This window comes from Panthera pardus, unplaced genomic scaffold (genome assembly GCF_024362965.1).
Source record: "Panthera pardus isolate Hobbes unplaced genomic scaffold, ASM2436296v1 HiC_scaffold_2, whole genome shotgun sequence".
Taxonomy (NCBI): Eukaryota; Metazoa; Chordata; class Mammalia; order Carnivora; family Felidae; genus Panthera; species Panthera pardus.
The window spans coordinates 74,881,764-74,903,157 of NW_026526765.1; the positions used below are offsets into that span (position 1 = coordinate 74,881,764).

The 21,394-nt window shown below is 34.5% G+C and overlaps 2 protein-coding genes across 6 annotated transcripts in view; both read left to right on the forward strand.

Annotated features, from left to right (window-relative positions):
* Positions 1-92: 92 nt before the first annotated feature.
* NUDT12 (nudix hydrolase 12) lies at positions 93-14,548 on the forward strand. 2 transcript variants are annotated; one of them, XM_019450538.2, is made up of 7 exons: positions 93-206; positions 2,854-3,065; positions 3,628-4,214; positions 7,545-7,712; positions 8,764-8,877; positions 11,275-11,474; positions 12,454-14,548. In XM_019450538.2, exons 2-7 carry the CDS (start codon positions 2,860-2,862, stop codon positions 12,562-12,564), a joined length of 1,386 nt encoding a protein of 461 aa, XP_019306083.1. In that variant the 5' UTR covers positions 93-206; positions 2,854-2,859; the 3' UTR covers positions 12,565-14,548. The 2 variants fall into 2 exon arrangements, with proteins under 2 accessions (XP_019306083.1, XP_019306084.1); XM_019450539.2 differs by having other exon boundaries at positions 2,858-3,065.
* A 5,194-nt stretch (positions 14,549-19,742) lies between these two features.
* Positions 19,743-21,394, forward strand: part of LOC109267632 (uncharacterized) — a 122,712-nt gene continuing 121,060 nt past the window's right edge. For 3 of the 4 annotated variants that reach the window (XM_019450540.2, XM_019450542.2, XM_053907160.1), the window contains exon 1: positions 19,743-19,868. In XM_019450540.2, coding sequence (XP_019306085.1) covers positions 19,852-19,868 — 17 coding nt within the window. In that variant the 5' untranslated portion in view covers positions 19,743-19,851. The remainder of the gene's footprint in view (positions 19,869-21,394) is intronic. The other variant, XM_019450541.2, reaches the window with a different exon arrangement.

Consider the following 21,394-nt stretch of genomic DNA (forward strand, 5'->3'; position numbering starts at 1 on the left):
CCCGAACGCGTTCACCCCCAAGCCCCTCCCCTTCACGGATCACGCACAACTTGTGATCCTCAAACTACATTTCCCATAAAACCTTGCGAGGACAGCGACCCTCCGCCGGAAGTCAGGAAGGCTCTTTCTGACGCCGGGAAGAGTGAGCGTGGGGTTTTCCCGGTCTTGCGGCAGTATCCTGCTTTCCTCTATTCTGGTTACCTTTGGTTAGTAACAGCAACGGCAAGTTAGTCGTCCCCGGTGCCCGCTCTGGGTTGGGTGGCCAGTTCTCAGTGCTTTTTGATCTCAGCGCTGTCGGCCTGCCCATGCTGGGTGGTTTGGCGCAGTTTCGGGGTGCGGTGCGGGTGCAGGCGCGGGAGCTTCCCGATGGGGGCCGGGGGCGCAGCCTCTCGGCTGCTGCTGGCTTTCCAGTCCAGTCTTTGAGGTGGGGAAAACAAAATGCTGCTTCAACTGTAGATTCACGTTAAAAGAAGGAATCTCACAGTAATAACAAGAAAAGAAACTATCTCAAGGCATTTAAGCGTTTGGAGAGAGATTGCGTACGTGTTGCTTGACTGGTTAAATGGCCACCTCGAATGCCCAAGGACGTGGAAATCGTTAAATAATGGGCAGTGACTTCACTGACAGAGCCGTATTTGAACTCTGCCCTGTTTCTTGAACCATGTGACATTGAGCGAGGCATGGGCCTCGGGTACACATCGGTAAAAATGGATGTGGTTTCGTTAAAATCTAAGGCCCTTTTAACCTTCGTTAAACGACCTCTCAGAATGGTCTGTTCTTTTTGGAAAGCAAGGGCGGCATTTAGCTAAATCACCTTATCCTACCTTCAAATCCTTACCTTGTGGAAAACCCGTCAATGAGAAACGAAAAAATAAATCCAGCAGCCGAGCTGGATTTCAGATTTTGTGTAATTTTCTGGAATGAGAAACGGTTCTGTTTCTAGATGGCTTTTCTGCCAAAAAAAAGCTTCCTTTCTCCTGAGAATATTGAATCCTTAAGAACTGTACTGGGGATAGTGAATAGTACTATATTTTTGGAGGGCAGTTTTGCACTCTGTCCTGTGGAGTGGCCTCTTGGGAAGGTGAAGAAATGAATGACCTCAGAACGTAAGACAGTAAAATATTGCTTAAAGAAAACCTAACTGAAGAACCTGTGTGATATTTTGTGGAAAATCAATTTACGGGAAAGGCAACTTGGAAGGGAGACCATACATGAGTCAGTATACAGCAATAATTCAAAATAAAGTCCTGGAAAGTTGTAGTTTTTCTTATTGATAATATTCGTAAAGCATTTAGAAATCTCAATATGAAGAGAACAGTGAGATAAATTCTATGGTAAATCAAAAGAAATAAAAAGTTGTTTTCTAATATAGAAATCACTCCTTCTAATTTAAGTTGTAAACATATTTTCACCATTCCTGTGAGTAGTTTTTTCTTAAGCTTTTTGTTTTAATTCCAGTATAGTTAACATACAGTGTTATGTTAGTTTCAAACGTACAATATTGTGATTCAGCAATTCTGTACACTATTAAGTGTTCGTCATAAGAGTGCTCTTTAATCCCCATCACCTGTTTACACACACACACACACACACACACACACACACCCCTCCCCTTTTGTGAGTAGTCAGATTTGACCTTTTTTATAAGTAGCAGAAAAATACAAACAGGAAAGGTGAACAGTTAATCTTTTTGGCCCATGTTTCCCCTAAATTTTGTTCATACTCCTATAAAATTGATCAGCCAAATTGCATTGTGAGAACACTAGACACAAAAGAAGTCAAAATGTATGGATTATAACCTTTCCTTTTTAGGCTAAATATCTTCTTGCTTAAAATGATAGAAGTGTAGTCAGAATCACAAATCAATTCTTAGTAGCATTTCACTAAACGAAAATTCATACCTTAAAAAGTACTTTGTTCTCAGAACATAACTCCTAGAGAATTTAAGCATGAACTGTTTCCACAAAGAATTGCTCAGTCTGTGCCCTACCACATTCAATCCACAATAAGACAATTTTTATAAAGAGGTAGGAAACATTTTCTATATATTTTGTTCTTACTGAAAAAATGGAGTAACAAAGCAGACAAAGTTAATGGTTTAAATAGTTTCTGTCATTCAAGTTTTGACAAAGTGACCACCAGCACAGTGTTCAATGAGAGATCCAAAATACATGGTCATTTGATTTATGACAAGGATGACAACTGCAGCACAATGGGACAAAGATGGTAATTTCAAGAATGGTGCCAAGTCAAATGGATTATCCATTGGATAAAAATGAATCTTGCTGCTACTTTACACCATGAACAAAAATAGTCCCACATGGATTGTAGAATTAATTGTACAAGGGAATGCAAAAAAGTATTTTCAAGTGAAACGTAACACAGGTTTCGAATAATTAGCTGTAGGATCATAATTTTCCTAAAGGCAGGCACCTATTTCTGACAACATTGCCTCTAAGAGAATACTAGTTATCATCTGCTAAAAACCCTCTGACTTGACTTCTGTCTGCTTTAACCCCTCTCATTCCCTTGATCTATATTGAAATCTCTCTGATCTGCCTCAGGTACCTTGACACCCCCTCTCAAGGATATGCCCCCCCCATTCTCTTTTATTGCCAAGGTTCTTTATACATTGTGTTATACATCCCCCATGGTGAATTATATTTAAAATTCTCAACTGATAACAATTTTGAAATGTATACTATGATGACAGTTGGCTATAAATGACCTCTTGAGTATATAGCTTTACAAACCATGCCTATTCTAATTATATCAGCATTCACATAATATTCTAGCATTGAACAAAAAGCAAATGAAAATGAAAGGTTTTTTTCTATTTTCCTTTTTTTTAAGGAAGAAATGTCTTCTATAAAAAGAAGCCCAAAGCAAGAAATAATTTCCCAGTTTCACTATTCAGCTGCAGAAGGAGATATTGCCAGGTTAACCGTAATCCTCAGTCATTCTCCATCTCTTCTCAACGAAACTTCTGAAAATGGCTGGACTGCTTTAATGTATGCCGCAAGGAATGGACACCCAGATGTTGTCCAATTTCTACTTGACAAAGGGTAAACATTTTAGGCACTACTACTTGAAGGGCTCTGTGGTTTCATTTCTGGGTTACATATTTCCTTTTAAATTTTTCATGTAGCCATATTTATACCAATAGACTTCTAAATAACTTGTTGACCAGTTTTATTATATAAAAACATAGAAAAATACCTAACTAAAAACTTTTCTTCTATTGAGAGAGGAACCCTTCATACTTAATAACGAAGCAAATTTATGAGTTAGTCTAATCTTTTTCTCCCAGGTAGAAAATGTAGATCTACCCACTATGGCTATCAAGAACCCCTTGTAAAATTGTAATTTCTTCCTATAGCACATCAAACTTACTGTTTTTTATTTTACAGTTCTCCAAAAATTTTAAATATCTTGCTATCTCTAACTTTGCATCATCTATGATTATGTCTTTTAACCTTCCCATTAGTACATCATGTACAAAAAAAAAAAAAAAAAAACTTACGTAATAATGATTAGAGGGCTATTATGTGCATCTGGAAATATTTTACTTTAATAAATATTAAAGAAAATTTTTATTTCCTATTTTATTTTTCTTTCCATTTGTAGGTGTGACAGATCCATTGTCAATAAATCAAGGCAGACTGCACTGGACATTGCTAAATTTTGGGGTTATAAGCATGTAGCTAACTTACTAGCTAATGCTAAAGGTGGGATGAAGCCTTGGTTCCTAACTAAGGAAGTGGAAGAATGTGAAAATTATTTTAGCAGAACACTATTAGACCGAAAAAGTGAAAAAAGAAATAATTCTGACTGGCTAGTAGCTAAAGAAAGCCATCCAGCCACAGTTTATATCCTTTTCTCAGATTTAAATCCCTTGGTTACTCTAGGTGGCAATAAAGAAAGTTTCCAACAGCCGGAAGTCAGGCTTTGTCAGCTGAGCTACACAGATATAAAAGATTATTTGGCTCAGCCTGAAAAGATCACCTTGATTTTCCTTGGAGTAGAACTTGAAGTGAAGAAAGAGTCATTTAATTATGCTGGAGAAGTCCCAAGAGAAGAAGATGGGTTGGTTGCCTGGTTTGCTCTAGGTATAGATCCTGTTGCTGCTGAAGAATTTAAGCAAAGGCATGAAAATTGTTATTTTCTTCATCCTCCAATGCCAGCTCTTCTGCAGTTGAAAGAAAAAGAAGCTGGTAAGAAGTGAATACGGTTTACTTGTATTGGTAATAATCTGGTTTTGGGAACTGGGTTGGAATTATATATATCTGCATTTTCTAGGAGGCACACTTTTTTCATCAAGCCATGAAGTTAGGCTGTCTTCATTAGAAATTTCCTGAAGTTCTCACTCTAGGGGACTACTCTCCTGAGCAGTTACAGCAGTTCTAATCAGCCAAGATTAGTTTCCCTAGAATTAATCCTACTGCATGCTGGTTTTATTTGATTCTTCACTGAATAATATTAAGCACCTGCTATACACTGAGCCTGATGGCAAAGACCTTGACTATTTTGTTTGCTGTTGCTGGGTATGCTAGTTCAGGTGGGATCTTATATGCCATGGTAAGAAATTAGGAGTTTTATTCTAAAGTTCATTTAAATGTTGTAATCTGACCTATGTTTTAAAAAGAAACAAAAAACAAAACCCCTCACTCTGCCTGCTTTGTAGATCATGAATTGTAGGTCATGAATTGTGAAGTCAGAAGTCTTATTAGAGGGGATTGAAGGTTACAGTAGCCTAGCTAAGAGATTACAGTGCATTGGGTTGATGGAGAGAAAGGGAGAGTTTAAGATGTTCTGGAGGTAAAATTGATAGGGCTTAATCAGTAGGTTGAGACTACTGAGAGAGAGGATAGTAACCTGGACTACAGCCTGAATGAAGGTGACAGAGATGGAGAAAAGGGGGCATGTTCAAGATATATTTTAGAGAGAAAATCTTCAGCACTTGTTGATGGATTGGGTTTGGGATATATAACGATGAAGAAAAAAGATCATGAATAATTGCTAGGTTTGAGACTTTAGTAATTTGGTAGATAGTGATATTTCTTGATAAAATAGCATAGGGTGACAAGTTGAGCAAAGGAAGCAAGACAGACTTGAAAGAAATAAGATTTTAGTTTTGGGCATATTTAGATTTAGAGAAGGATATTAGAATTTGGAACACAGAGGAGAGGTCTAAACTAGAAATACCCATATGGGAGTCATCAACATGAAGGTGATATTTAAATCTCAGGGAACTACTGAGATTACTTAGAGAATTGAGAGCAAGCAAGAAAAAGCCTTAGAATCACATGTAAATCCCCCTAAATTTTGAAGTCAGGTAGAAACAGAGGAGCCACCTAAGGTATTGTTGACAGTGTGGCTATAACCTAAGAGGAAAACAGGAGAATGCTCATGGAAACCAAGATGGCAGAGTATTTCAAGGGAGTGGTCAAATATACCGAATGCTGTTGAGAATTTGAATAAGATAGAAAAAGATTTTTTTAAAGGATCTTTGGTTTTAGAATATGAAGCTATTGATGAATTTAACAAGTGGAATATCAGTGGAGTGGAAGGAATATAAGCTAAATTGTGGTTGATTGAAAAGTTAATGGGAGGTAACGAAGAGGTCACTCTCAATGTCCACCTTTCCTTAGATGTGTGGTAGGCCCTTCCAGAGGCTGCTTAGATGCCTCCTCCCAATGTCTGAATTGATATGTTTTATTCTTCACATCTGTGGAGAACACGTAATTTTTTATAATAGCACATGCGCACACTCAGGGGAAGCAGAGTAGGAGGGAGAATCTTAAACAGGCTCCAAGCCCAGCATGAAGAGCAATGCAGGGCTTGATCTCACAACCGTGAGATCATGACCTGATCTGAAATCAAGAGTTGGACACTTAACCGACTGAGTCAACCAGGTGCCCCAAAGTTGCACTTTTTTTTAAGTTTACTTATTTGGGGGGGCGGGGGATGGGCAGAGAGACGGGGAGAGAGAGAGAATCCCCAGCTGTGCTCTGTCCTGTAAACACAGAACCCAATGCAGGGCTTGAACTCACCATGAGATATGACCTGAGCTGAAACCAAGAGGCAGACACCTAACCAACTGACCTACCCAACCCTGCACTTTTTAAAGAAAATTTCTTTGTAGCAATATAAGTTTAATATCAAAACAATCTCTCTCTCTTTTTTTAATAGTTAGGAAACTGAGGACCTTTCATTCATTTAGTGTGTAAACTTACATAGTTAATGTAACTTCTTCATGCTTCATTTTCCTCCTTCAGGAAAAGATAATAATAGTACCTATATCATTGCTCTAACCATTAAATAAGATGATGTAACCCATTGAGCTGCTTTTTATTTCACATAAAATATATTTGTATTATTTGTCATTCATACTATCCATCCATACCACACTATCCTCTGTTTCAGGTAGTCCAATAAAAATATACCTGTTTTCTTCATTCATTCATTCATAAATACATACATACATACATACATACATACATACATAAAATCATGTATACAAACATCTTTGCATGATGTTGGCATATAGCATGTACTCAATAAATATTAGCTTGTCTTATTGAAACAATATTGAAATAATGTAGATATTTAGCATAAATTACATACTACAAGGTAATGTAGTAGACAAATATTTAATGTTGCCTGTGGTTCATTGAATTTCAGTATTACATTTGTTTTTATGTATGGTTTATTAGTTTTTGTTTCCCAGTTTAAAATATTGTTATTTATGGTTATTTTGCTTATTTCAAAAATCCTTAGACCAAATAATGTATTTTAGGGAGAGCAAGTTTGTCAGGCAAATGCAAATGTAGCATTTCCAGTTTTATTGCTTCAGTTGTAATATTTCTGGTCGGGCCATATTCTTTTTTGAAATATCAGGGTATCTAGCCAAAGTATATATATACTAAGATTTTTTTCTTGTAGGCATTTTTTTTTCATGAACAAAGTTAACCATGAATGTTATAAATACAGTATTTTTTTAACATTCCATTAAGTTTCCAGTTGTAAACAGGATATGTTTCACAGTGACAAGGAACAGTAGTTTAATCACCCAGGAAAAGAGAAGTTCCTACAGTTTCCTACTAATATTTTTTTTTATATAGTCTAAGTCTAAATTAGGAACTGGCTTTGTAATGTATTTTTGTAAAAGTCTCTATTATAAAGTCAATTTTTATAAAATCACTATACACTAGAATCTTGTATATCCAAAATTTAAAAATCATCTATAGTAAAAGCCTGAGGTAATATAGTATATAAGATAGATGTTAGTACATCTGTGTTATATGAGAATTGTATTTATTAGTTCATATTAAAGTTAAATCTAATTTTCATATGTCATCTGTTGGATTAAATCTTTTACTTTAAAAGAAATATACACATCATAAAAATAGGAATACTAACATCCTTGATCACAGAGCTACTCAGAAAATATAGAGTATGCCTTTACTGACTTAACATTTTACTTGATATTAATTTGTTTACAGTCTATCACAGAATTAAAACTTTTTATGCTTCTCTTAAAGGGGTTGTAGCTCAAGCAAGATCTGTTCTTGCCTGGCACAGTCGATATAAGTTCTGCCCAACGTGTGGAAGTACAACTAAAATCGAAGAAGGTGGCTACAAAAGAGTATGCTTAAAAGAAGGCTGTCCTAGCCTCCATGGTGTTCACAATACATCCTATCCAAGAGTTGGTAAGCCTTTTCATCTACAGTGAAATCTCAGCCATCTGGAATCTTAGGGAATAAGACATTCTCTGAAGACAAGATTTTGAGTTGTTCAGGGGTTTACCTTTTTATTAAAAGTATGTTTAACTCTTAAGACTACAAGTATGTATACTTTCATGACTTTTAAGTAAGGGACATTGTATATAATTAACTCATAGTTTAGAAATGGCTAATCAATATGAATTTGATGTATTAAAATAGGTGGTTTCAAAAGTCCACCAATCTGGATCCATGTAGTGCAGAAACAAACAAACAAAAAAAGCCCCAACATTTCAGTGCCTGTTTGAGGCATCACCAAAGCAGTAAAACTAGCTTTTCATCACTGCTGGTGTCTGCCTCCTGCTCTCTTCCTTCTAATTGCTGCTTTGGAGTCTCCTGTAGGTTTGGAAATCTGAGAACCTAGTCCTTTAAAACTTGTGAAAAAAAAAATAGATAGTCTGAGCAATATCTGAGCAGGTGTCCTGGTAGTAAAGTGCATGACTTGGTGAACCCTGTTTTCACTGCTCAGGAGCATTTTACATTTGATTCCTGTTCTCAGTCATGACCTAGTGGATTAGTGACTTCTGGGAAATAAACTGTTACTTAATTTAAATTTTATTTTTTTAATGGCTTAAAATTTAATCATAGAGCCACATTAGCTTTTAAAAACATTTTGTTCAGGATTAGGATGGAAGGGAGAGGGAAATTCACATTTACATAGTAAAATTTGTATTTTCTTTATGCCATGTAATATCTTCTGTAACTTTTTTATAATTGAAAAATAACAATATGCCTAGCATACCATAAGTATATAATAATTGTTGCTATTTAGAAGACAGAAATGGTCTTCCTTTAGTTTATAATATTCTGTGCAATTTCCCTGAAATACTTTGTCATCAGGCAGAAAGAAATCATCACATAACTAGACAAGAGTCTTGTTCTAGGAGATACAACTTATTATAGTACTCGACAGTGATTTTACACAATGAGTCTAAATTATTTTTTTCTATCATTCATTCATCTTATTTTTAAAAAACAGATCCCGTGGTAATCATGCAAGTTATTCATCCAGATGGGACCAAATGCCTTTTAGGCAGGCAGAAAAGATTTCCCCCAGGCATGTTTACTTGCCTTGCTGGATTTATTGAACCTGGTAAGCCTTTTTCTTCATAACTTTAATTTTCCTTTAACTTATAATTCACAAATAAAAATTCTAGATAGCATTTGACAAATTCTCATGCTATGAAATTGGGATCTTTTTAAATTATTTTTCTGTGTATTTTAAGTGGTATAATTTTGTTTTTACTAGAATAATTTGGTTTTGATAATTCAACATTTCTTCTTTAATATATTGCTATTACACAAGGTATCTGTATCACTTACACCTCACTGGACTCAACTGTCCAGTCACCTTTTCAAAGAGGCCTTCTCAGGTAGCCCCAAATACATTAGTTAGCCTCGTACCCTACACTCACAATTCTGTCATCCTGCCTGACTTTTCCCTACAGCACTCATCACCACCTGACATGGTATGTATGTATGTATTATCTTATGTATGTTTGTATCTGTTTATCTATCTACTTATTTATTATCTACTCACACCAGAAAGTAAGTTCCATAAGGGCTAGGACCTTACTTCATTCATAGTTGTAGCCCAAACCCTTAGAACAGTGCCTTATATACAGTAAGAGTTCAATAAATAATTTGTGGAGTAAATGATAATTAATATACATGTTTAATCTTAACTTCCAGTATTAATCTGCACTAGTAATAATAGTAAACATACATTGTGCCACTCTGTTTCGAAGGCTTTCCATATATTGAATCATATGATCCTCATACAGCTTTATAAAATAGGTACTATTACAGCAGTTTTATAGATGGGGCACTAAGGTACAGGAGCTGGATAACTTGCCCAAGATCAAATAGCTAGTGAGTGGGTAGGGCAGAGATACAAACCTGGACATTTTGGCTGAGTCCATGCTGTTAACCACTCTGCTGTCTCTAATAACTCTAGACTATATTTTTAACTGCTGTGTACCATTTTATTTATAAATATTATTCAACTTACCCATTCTGCTCTTGGATGTTTAATTTATATCAGAGTTTCTGCTATTGTAAACACCCCCAAGAATATTCTTATGTTACTACTTGTGCACATTTGCAAGAGTCATGAAGGGTTTATACTTGAGAATAGAATTGCTAACTCATAGTATATGAGAATCCTAACCTTTTGTAGATGTTGCCAAGTTGTTTTCTGAAGTATCCCTACCAATTTACACTCTTTCTAACAGCATATGAAATGTTCTGTTATTCCACATCTTCACTAAATTAGGATTTTCATACTTTATAATTTGCCATTCTGATGGGTATGAAATAATGTCACTGTAGTTTTCATTACTGTGCTGATGGAGCATCTTTTTCAAATGTGTTTTAGCCATCCAATTTTCATTTTCTCTGAATTTTGCATGTTTATATTCTTTGTCTAATTTTGTTTTGGTTGTTTACCTTTTTTTTCTATTTTACGAGTTTTACAGTATGCTAATCTATAGCTATGGTCTTGCAAATATCTTAATGCTAGTCTATGACTTACCTTTCCACTATATTTTTTGGTGAACATAAGTTGTTAATTTTAATATAGGAAATATATATTCATCTATTTCAATTTTTTTAATGTTTTTTATTTTTATTTTTGAGAGACAGAGTGAGACAGAGCACACGCAGGGCAGGGGCAGAGAGACAGGGAGACACAGAATCTCAGGCAGGCTCCAGGCTCTGAGCTGTCAGCACAGAGCCCAATGTGGGGCTCCAGCACACAAACCATGAGAACATGGCCTGAGCCAAAGTCTGACACTTAACCAACTGCACCACCCAGATGCCCTTATATAAATCTATTTCAAATAAAAAGCTACATTTAAATAGCAAAATATTATTAAGCTTTCAGATAAACTTAACTTAGAAACCTTTATTCTACTTCTCAATTCCAACAAATCAGAAATATAAACTATATTTATAGGCATTATTTATCATAGCTGAGTCAACAGTCCTCTAGAAGAACAAAAACATTTAGAAAGAAAAAATACTTTCATTTTCTGTGGCTTTTAGAATTGTAGTTTTATGTGGTCTTCAGCTCTTTTTTGACAACATAAGAAAAAAAATTTCTTACATAAGAAATTTTAGCCTTTTATAAAAATCTTGTAATAATAATTTGTAACTATTTAGTGATAATAAATAAATGAGATAATATATAAAATGCTTGCATAATGTTTAGCCAGTATCAGCGCTGGATAATTGTAGATGTTACAATTGTTACAATGTAACTAAAAATTTGGACCCTTTAGAAAAGTATTATGGAATCTTGATTATTCATGTGGTCATATACTAAAAGAAATCATGTTTTCTTGAATTCCAGTCTAGTTTTAGGCTCTGCATTCTGATTCTTTGAATTGGGTTTCTGTCCAAAGTGATTTCCAAATGTTTGAACTATTCAGAGCACAAAATGTCTAGGAGATGTTCATCAGCTACTTGTTCTTTTGCCCTATTTGATTAGGGGAGACAATAGAAGATGCTGTTCGGAGAGAAGTAGAAGAGGAAAGTGGAGTCAAAGTTGGCCATGTTCAGTATGTCTCTTGTCAGCCATGGCCAATGCCCTCCTCCTTAATGATTGGTTGCTTAGCTGTGGCAGTGTCTACAGAAATTAAAGTTGACAAGAATGAAATAGAGGATGCCCGCTGGTTCACTAGAGAACAGGTAAAGTTCAATTTAATTTCCTTCTTCTATTGATTGTTCTCTGACTGTATCAGTTTGGGCATACAGCAAGGATATATGTTTTCAACAAGTTGAATGAATGGCTATGGCCCACTCATCATGCATGGATTACAATGTAATTGATGTGTCCTATGTTAACTCATTCTGTGGGAGTCTTCTAGTTGATGATTCTGTGCCTTTTTCTAATTTCAAATGCCAATCCTTCAGATTAATGATACCTTTCAATGGACTTAAAATAGATAAACATTATTTCAAAGATGAAAAATAGGAATATTATTCTTAACCTTTTTATATTTTAGTTTACAGCATTAAAACAAGTAGCTCTCAAAAAATATCAATACAAATGCTTAAAATTGTTGAAAAGTTCTTGTTCATTTTAAAATATGCTTAAGGACAAGAATAAAAAAACTATATAACAAAGATACACTCACAAGAACTTTTTAAAACATTATCCTCCAGTACTAGAAGGCAAGATAAACTACTTATCTGTGTTTTGCATGACCTAAAGTATTTGTGTAGAAAAAAAATGGATACACTATTAGTAGTGAAGACCTGAAATCTTTTCTGATTTTGCCTAAACAAAATTAATTTTATTTTATGCTCAACCTCAAAAAGTAGAAATCAGATTTTTTTTTTCAAAATTTTATAAAAGGGAACCCATTCCAAAAGTTGACTTCACTTTGAAAATAAATGTGGAGCATATACTTTTCTTTTTTGTGACCTTACTTTCATAAGAGAATATGTCTTTCTGGAATATTTTGTTAAATAAATTGTCAAATTTCATTGAATCTACTGAAATTACTGTACTAAATTTTGCATGTTGAACTTGGGTGTTGTCACTTTCTCCTGTTGTTATTCACTGTAAAAATCATCATGTTTAATTGGATTGTATAAGCATAAGAATAGTATTTAAGTGTGACAGTGTTGAAATCCTAATACATTTTATTATGGTATATTTTAGGTTGTGGATGTTCTGACCAAAGGGAAGCAGCAGGCATTCTTTGTGCCACCAAGCCGAGCTATTGCACATCAATTAATCAAACACTGGATTGGAATGAACCCCAATCTCTAAATCAAATAACTAGACTGTGAATATTAATTGACTTCTAATACCACTTATTCCTCAAGTGAGAATAGAAATATCTGGTGCTTTTTAGAATGTCACAACACAAAATACCATACTAGGATTCAGAAATATTTCCAACATGTACTTTCCATCTTAACCATAGAATTTGTATTTTTATAAAATACAACACTGCCTCAGATTTTTTTAAATCTGAGTTTGCCTTCTCCAAACATTTTTTTTTGATTGTGCTTCACAGTTCTGTCTCACTAAACCATATTTCTAATAAAAAAAAAAAATCATGTCGTAAAGATGTATGTTCTAAAAATGTAAACAAACCTGAATTCCAGTGCCTCTTTTAAGCATTAGACCAATCACTATATTTCTGTTTTTGAGAAATGAGACAAAATAATTTTAATGAATTTTAAGCTTCATTTTCAGTCTTTTCATTACTACAAAGATTCTTTCAGTTGTCAGTAGCTGATTTTTGCTCACTTCCCATTGTATTCCATTTTTTGTTCTGGCTCCTTTGTTCTAGCAGTGGTGCTATTATAGTGTTGCCACTAGTCTGCTTTGATCAGTGTTAAGAATTTTCTACGTTAACAACTGCAGTGATCAGAATATTGTGCCTTCATGGAAGGAGACCTTAAGTGAGAGCATACCACTGTGTATGCGACTTCCCCCTGAAACCTAAAATCAATTAATCTGTTATACTCAAAGTTGTTCTTAAGACAAATCAGAATTCTCTGCTTTTTCACTGAAATTAAATGTATTTGAAAGGAATTCACCTCAAAAATCAGATGCTAAATATTTCCCAGATAGATTTACGTATTCAATAAAAACACTGGCTTTATGTCATTTTGTGATAAGGGATATATCTGCATTAGCAAAAAATTATGTAATCATTACTAATATTAAACTCAAATGCAACATTTTGATTTTAGCCCTCTTTCAGCATATTCTAAGAAGACTTTATAAAATAAGTGTATTTTAGAACTGAATCAGAGGAAAATAGTAATTCACAATTTTGTAACATAGAGCTGTCATATTTTAAGGCTGTTTTGAAATTAAGTCTATAAATGTATAAACTTATATAATTTGTTTATTATGTTAGAACTGGAAGAGATCTTAAGAATGATATATGTAGTTCAGTGACATTCTTTTATAGATAAGGAAAAAGAAATCCTGAAAGATGAATTTAACTAATTTAATCAATTAAAGGTGAATCAACTAATTAATCAATGAAAGTTACACAATTACAACTTACTATTGTTAATACAATTAATTGTAATTACAGTTAAATAACTTAATTTTAACGGTCTGTACTGGATAGCCCACTGCAAGACTCTCCCTCTAATAGGAAGTAGAAACTACTACTAAAAATATAGGTAGAATAAATTATAATAAGGGATGATAAGAACAAATTTAATTTACCAAATATTGTTAATTACAATTTTAGATACTAAAATCATTTAACTTAAATGTGATTATTTTCTTAGATAAAACTTTCCTGATGAACAATGATTTTCTTAGTAATTGAAGAAAGCTGATTGGTATCAGGACTGTAGACAAAATTGACTTACATTAGACATTTAGATACATAATAAAATTTAAACTTCATAAGTAAGTAGAAAATTATGTGCCTTGATTATTATTAAGTATGATGACTTGGGGTTCAGGTTTACTCCAAATGTACTTAGAGAATCTAAGATTACATCGCAGAGTTCTAGGTTTCCATGTTCAGATAGTAAAATAAAATACAAAATATCAACAAAATGTAGTTATGAATTTAGTTTCAGATAATCCTATACCCAGGGAAAATCATTAAGTATAAATTATTATTAGTAATCATTCTTAACATTGCTTACCTCTAAGAGGTGAATAGTTATATGTAAATAAAAGGAATAGCAAAGAAATGGTAAAGGTTCAAGTACCATGAATGTATTCTAATGGAAATGAAGGTAACAATACATTAAAATATTTATCTATTTTCTGTTTTGTGTTACGTATTTTTTAATGTTTGGATAAATGTCTTCTGAAAACTGAAAAAAGCCCAATTTCAATCATCCTCTCTTGTTTAATGATGTGTAAACAACAAGTATAAAAGCCCTTTTAAAAGTAGCCATATTTGGCAGTGCCTGGTGGCTCAGTTAAGCATCCAGCTTTGGTCAGGTCATGATGTCATAGTCTGTGGTTCGGATCCGTGAGTTCGTGCCCCGTGTCAGGCTCTATGCTAACAGCTCAGAGCCTGAAGCCTGCTTCAGATTCGGTGTCCCCCTCTCTCTGCCCCTCCCCCACTCATGCACATACACGTGCTCGCTCTCTCTCTCAATAAATAAACATTAAAAAAATGTTTTTAAGTAGCCGTATTTGGAAGACAGTTTTTATTTTAGGTCATATGTATATGTATATACACATACATATATATAGTCAATTTTTTATCTTCAGATATGAAATTATTGGTCTAGTCTAATATCTATTATTACTCGTCTCATATTACTAGTCTTTGCATTTTGTATTTTTCACTGTTTACTGTTCTTGGAAGGGCTAGAAGAATTAGAAGCCTACATGTTTCATTTAGTTGGAAAAATGATTTAAGTAACTCTTTCAAAGAACAAGTTGGAGATTTGAATGAAGACAGAAAAGAATGGAACAACAGAGGGTAAGACCACAAGGTGTTTGTTGTTGGTTCTAGAACTGTGTTGCTAATCCGTATACTGCAAAATAGCAGGTGAAAATGTTCTATAAAACAAATCCATCAATTATTTAGAATAAAATCTCCCCAATGCAAATTTTATTAGGGATGAGAACCAACTATTAGATTCTGAACATGAATATATATATATGAACATACATATATGTACATATATATAAATATATATGTATTCATGTTCACATATTGCTGAATAGGTAGGAGTGATAGAAGTTGCACTTTAAAGGCCTATTTCTCTCTAGTAGAAAAATATCTAGGACAAAGTATTCCAAAGTGCAAAATTAGGTTTATCTGTCTACAAATGTAAAAGAGGTAGGTCTTGAGGCAAACCAGAAGTACTTGCAAATGGGTGGAAAAAGAGGGTGAGAGAATTTGACTTCAGTGCAGGTAGAGGCTGCTCCATAAGGGGTTCAAATGCTTGGGAGCTTTGACACCACAGGGGTGGATGAGAGGCAGAGAGGGTGTATTTCCCGGAGACAGGGATAACGTCGCCTAAAGCCTACATCTTCAAAAAGTCTCACCAGTCAAGAGAGAAATGAAAAGGAGTTCTTTTTGTGAAAATACACTCAATGCAGAAAAAAAATTTTTTTTTCCCTACACCACACCTTGTCCTTTTTCTTCCAGGACACTCAGGTAGAATTCAAAACAGTTTCTGTAAAAGCAAGTGCAGTTTGTTATCATCTACAATGGATTTTCAGATGATTCATTTTATTTGCCCGAAGTAGAATGGTCAAAAGGAAAGTTATTCAGGTAATAAAGATGGCATAGGAAAATGGGTAATCAGGAATATGAATTCTTTTATTGTTTGGAAAAATATTTTCTCAACTGTAAAATAAACATTTGAACATGTTAACTGGGCTAGCAGGCAAATTCCTCATTCTATTTTCACTTAAGGGTATCTACATATAATTGTACTTCTTGGTAGAAGTAGCACTTTTAACTTTATTCCTTCAAGAATACTATGTTTCCCTTTTCTGGCTAAGCATACAAGCCATAAATGGACATTTCTCCCTTCACAATTCCCATTATAATGATGTTGTACAGAATAGCGGGGGCAGGTGTGGAATTTTAAAACATTTTAAGTTAAAAAAGCAGACTTTCTGCTAATGGAGACTTTTTTTCATTCTAACTAGTCTGAGAAGAGACAGACAAAATCTAGCATGAGGAACAAAAAAAAGTTCTGGCTTTCCAATCCTTGGCTCGTGGAAACTATACCAGACCAACTCCCTGTCTCACCTCTGATGGATTAAGAACATTCTAAACACTTAACTTGTGAGGTGGTTTCATTTTTACTAAGGTAAATGTTCCACCCAGAAGTAGAAATTGAAAATAGTACTCATATCTATTTTAGAACAGCGTAAGTGGATAAATGATGTAGTCTGGTTTATTTTTTCCATTTTTTTTTTTTAATTTTTTATCCTGTCCACTTTACTCCAGTCTGAAATTGTAGTCTATTGGAGCAGTGTGATGTTTTGAACACCTCAGTAGAGTACTTTATAAATATTTATACAGCTTTCAGATGGCAGTGAGCTGAAGTCCTCTCTATCCGTGGAGCTAAAAACAATTTAAAATGCCATTTATCCAACGGCTTTGCTGCTAAGCGTTATTTTGCGCTTTTTTGCTGGGTTTTGTTGTGTTTATGAAACAAGTTCGAGTACTCTACTGCCAGTTGGGAGGATTTGGAACTCCAAATAAGATGCCCTAATGATGTACACAAGCTCAAACTTCAGGGGCTGCTTTGGTCTGACCATCATCTGTTCTGTTCTGTAGTGAGGTGTTCAATGTGAATGTAGCCATGAGTGGTAAGCAAGTAGGAATTCTGTGTGCTCTGGAAGACACTATTGAGGATGAAGAGAGAAAATGTGTATGTATCAGTGTGGACCTCAAAGTTTTCATGGCTGTAGAGGCAGAGAAGGTGTATTTCCAGGAGACAGGGATAACGTCGCCTAAAGCCTACATCTTCAAAAAGTCTCACCAGTCAAGAGAGAAGTGAAAAAGAGTTCTTTTTGTGAAAATAAACTCAATGCAGAAAAAAAAAAGATACTGATCTTTTTCTTTAGTCCCAGCCATTTTGTACATCCTCATGAATAATAAACCTTTTTTTATTTTAAGTCATAATAGTCTATATGATAAATCATAATATTCTATGATTATCATTATGATGGTTACATAAAATGCTATGTTTTGTTTTACACCATGAAGCCAGTATGTATATTCTCCTTGTTCAGTAAATCTAACATTAGCACTAATAAATTGTGACTTTAATTCAAATCCAGATTTCTGAACTTTGTAAAAATTATGTTGCCCGTTCTCTCCCATGTATTTCTCAGAATTACTTATGGACCTATTTACAACAAACTCCTAAGACAATGTAACTCTTTGTTAGCTTATTCTCATAATACTATTTACATAGGACTTTATAAAATGTTGACAGTTATTATTTCATTTTATCCTTAAAAAACCTTATGAAATGAATGTCACTATCATTATCCCCATTTTACAGATGGCTAAGAAACATTAACTTTCTCAGAGTCCCATTGTTAATAAATAGGAGAGCCAAAATTTGAACCCAAGTATTTCACTCCAAATCCTTTCATCTTTCCACTTAACAGACTATCTTACAGAATTTTCTTAATGCTTCATTGAGAAAAGAACTTCCAGTCTCAAATTTCTCATTCAATCCCTTAAGTTTTGGTAATTTTTCTGGTGGGGCCTTATATTCTTGTTACTCTGGACATTTCTGCAAGACTACTTACTTAATTCTCAGATTTCTATCTCTAAGTGTCTACTAGACATACCTGCTTGGACATCTCAGTGCCTCCCAAATAGTACATGTGTACAATTAAATTATCTTTTATCCCAAGTACATTCCTGCCTCTAGAAAGAGCAGAAGGAGCAGGGAAGGGGTAGAGAGAGAAGGAGAGAGAAAATCCCAAGCAGAGAGACTCCATGCTGTCAGCACAGAGCCCAATATGGGGCTTGACCCCAGGATCATTGACCTGAGCCAGAATCAAGAGTCAGCCACTTAACCAACTGAGCCAGTGAGGCTCCCCTCTATTTCCCTATTTTAATAATCTTGTAATTTCCAATATGGAACTTTGGGGTATTGTGCTTACTTTGTCTACTTTATTCCTACCCCACCCCACAGCCAGGCAATCTCCAAATCCTATCCCTTTTACTTCTTAATACTTCTTGAGTGTATCTTTGCTTCTACTTCTAAGTACTTACTGAATCTTAGTATTTCATGAATCAGTATGTCTGTCTGTCCGTTGCCACCAATCCAAATTCAGGCTACTTACCTGCTTTCTACATCAGGTTCTTAAATTAGTCTTCTTACTTCAGGTTTCACCCCCAATCCATTCTTCACATTGCAGCCGAAGCGATCTTGTTAAATTCCTCAAAAAGACTCCCATTTGGAGCACGTGGGTGGCTCAGTCGGTTAAATGTCCGACTTGGGGTCAGGTCATGATCTCACCACTGGTGAATTCAAGCCCCCTGTCAGGCTCTGTGCTGACAGCTCAGAACCTGGAGCCTGTTTGGGATTCTGTGTCTCCCTCTGTCTCTGCCCCATCCCCCTGCTCATGCTCTGTCTCTGTCTCTCTCAAAAATAAACATTAAAAAAACATTTTTTTTTTAAAGACTCCCATTTGGACAAATTTTCCAGTGCAATTTCTTTGGCATAGTAATTTACCCCTGGAGTTTCAACTCTGATCACTTCCCTTTCTTCCAACCTCTTATATATACCGTAATTTATGTGTTTGCAAAAAGCCAAGAAAAACCTTCTAAATTTTTATTAGGTGTTAATAACATAAGAATCACCTGAATAATTATAAGCAATACCATTTTACAACTATGTTAATAGAAATGTCTCATTTATTTAAAGATTGTAAACTACCTTAAACTATGTTTTCATTTACATATTTCATAGGGTTTCAAAATTCTAAATCAGGGCCTATATTATTTATCCCAGTTTTACAAATGAGCACATTGAATCTAAGACAAGTCAAACGATCCTCAAAGTCAACATAAGATATGGTAATGTGACTCAAATTTAAATCTTCCTAAGCAAAGTCTACAACCTCTGCCATACCATATACCCCACACCATACACCATACTGCTTCTGCCCCTGTATCTACCTCACAAAGGTAAATCAATTACCTTATAATTAACGCCACCAGCATAGAGTCAAACTAGATCAAGTTTTCGTTTGTGATGGGGGTGGGGGTTTTCTTCCACTCCATTTGCACCACATGAACATCATAGTTTTGTTTCATAGTACCCCTATCCAAACTACTAAGCCACAAAAGCACACAGTAGTACTTCATTGTTCACTTGAAGGTATACTTGAAAATAAACAGACTGTTGGGAATGGTTAAGACAGATAATAATAGACTGATTAAAGGATGGTAGATCATTCCTGACACTGCATAAGATTAAGTATGCTAATAAGATTTTGGATTTAGACAACCCAGATGAACCCCAAGTAGAACAAGAGGAAGTACTCAAATCTTTACTTCATTTTCTTGCTTTTCAAAATACGTATTTGCATTTTATCTATGTCTCCTTTAGAGCTGTGGAATTTATGAAGGCTTTACCCAGGTGAGTTGATTATATGTTCTTTTTAGTTTTTACTATTTTTTTTTCTTTTGCTGTTTTGAATGAAGTATCCTCTATTTTAATCCTTGCTGTCCTAGATTAGTTGCTTAGCAAAGGATGAGAGCAAAGGGAAAATTATGTGAATGTTATGTGTGAAGACAATTTAACAACATATTTCTTTCCCGTTACAAAAAAAAAAAAAAAAATCCAACAGCTGTTTGTAACTTGCTGTGTTACCGAATATGATGGATACAGAAAAAGGATGGATGGGAAAAAAAATTCTAAATAGTCAATGTGTTTAAGCCTCTTTTATTTATGCTAAGAAAGACATCATATGCACATTTGAATAGCTACCATCCATATCCTAATTTGGTTATTTGAAATAAATTGTGCATTTGGAAAGCAAGGAAAATGCAACTGACAAGCTAGGCTTCTAAGCATAATTGAAATTCATTCTGAATTCACGGAAGGTCAGTTTCATTTCAAAGCAATAGCCCTTGTTTTGAATTCCTATAATTCTGCTTTGTTTCCATTGCAACATTGAATTTGCTAATCACCAGAATGATTTTCTCATCTGATTTAGTTAGTAGCATTTTCTTCCTTAATTTTATAATTTCACCTATATAAATGTTTCTATTTAATTCTTTGAAATATATTGATCACCCAAAACATCATGATCTGACCTCATGAAAGAAGACATTAAGGAGTAATATTTTTTCTATGAACAACTGCAATTACTCTGAGATTTAGACCATTTCATAGGCAAAGTATAAAATGGCTGATGCCTTTTGTATAAGTAATCCCAAATCAAAGTTTGCAGAATCATGTATTTGCAATTTCACTGTCAGTTGATCTTTAACTACGTTCCAAGATTTTGATGGCAATATATATTTACAAAGAATTCTCTCACCATCAAGAGTTCAGCCAGTCCTTACCTTCTTCAGTCTCACTTAGAATTTAAACACTAAATGGTTTTCAACCTCTTTTTCTTATCCCAGCATTTAAACATTAGTTATTTTCTTCTAATGTCAGATTACCATAATGTTGAGTAAGTATCCTAAAAACCCTTTATTTGGAAAGTAAACTGAAAAATAAATATTGTCTACTTTTTGTTTGCCCACATATTCTTTCTGTGGCTAGAAATTAATTCACTTCTTAAAAAAATTCTGTGTGAAGTCATTTAACTTCTCAAAGAAATCTGTAGTAACCATGTGATGAAATTACAATTACTATGCTTATAAAATAGTACTGGTATCTTCAGGGCAAAAAAAAAAATCCAAAAGGTCTTTAAAATGACACACCAGGAATTTAACTATGATGAGCCAAATTCTCAACTCTCTGAGTTATGATGGCTTTTTCATAGATTGGTTCCTGATCATTTTTGCAAAAAGCAGGATGAAAATTCTGAATGTGCTGACTTGTGAAGATACGCGCTCATTACACAAAATGCACTGATCTGTTATTCTTATCTCATGAGACTGCCCAGAGCTCAGTGAACTTGAGATGGGAGGGAATGTTAGCACTGATTA

What these genes read in the sequence shown, in the direction of transcription:
- NUDT12 (XM_019450538.2), top strand. Translation starts at nt 2,860, where the DNA reads ATGTCTTCTATAAAAAGAAGCCCAAAGCAAGAAATAATTTCCCAGTTT. An exon ending in TACATCCTATCCAAGAGTTG is followed by an intron (nt 7,713 to 8,763) that starts GTAAGCCTTTTC and finishes TTTAAAAAACAG; the next exon opens with ATCCCGTGGTAATCATGCAA. An exon ending in GCTGGTTCACTAGAGAACAG is followed by an intron (nt 11,475 to 12,453) that starts GTAAAGTTCAAT and finishes GGTATATTTTAG; the next exon opens with GTTGTGGATGTTCTGACCAA.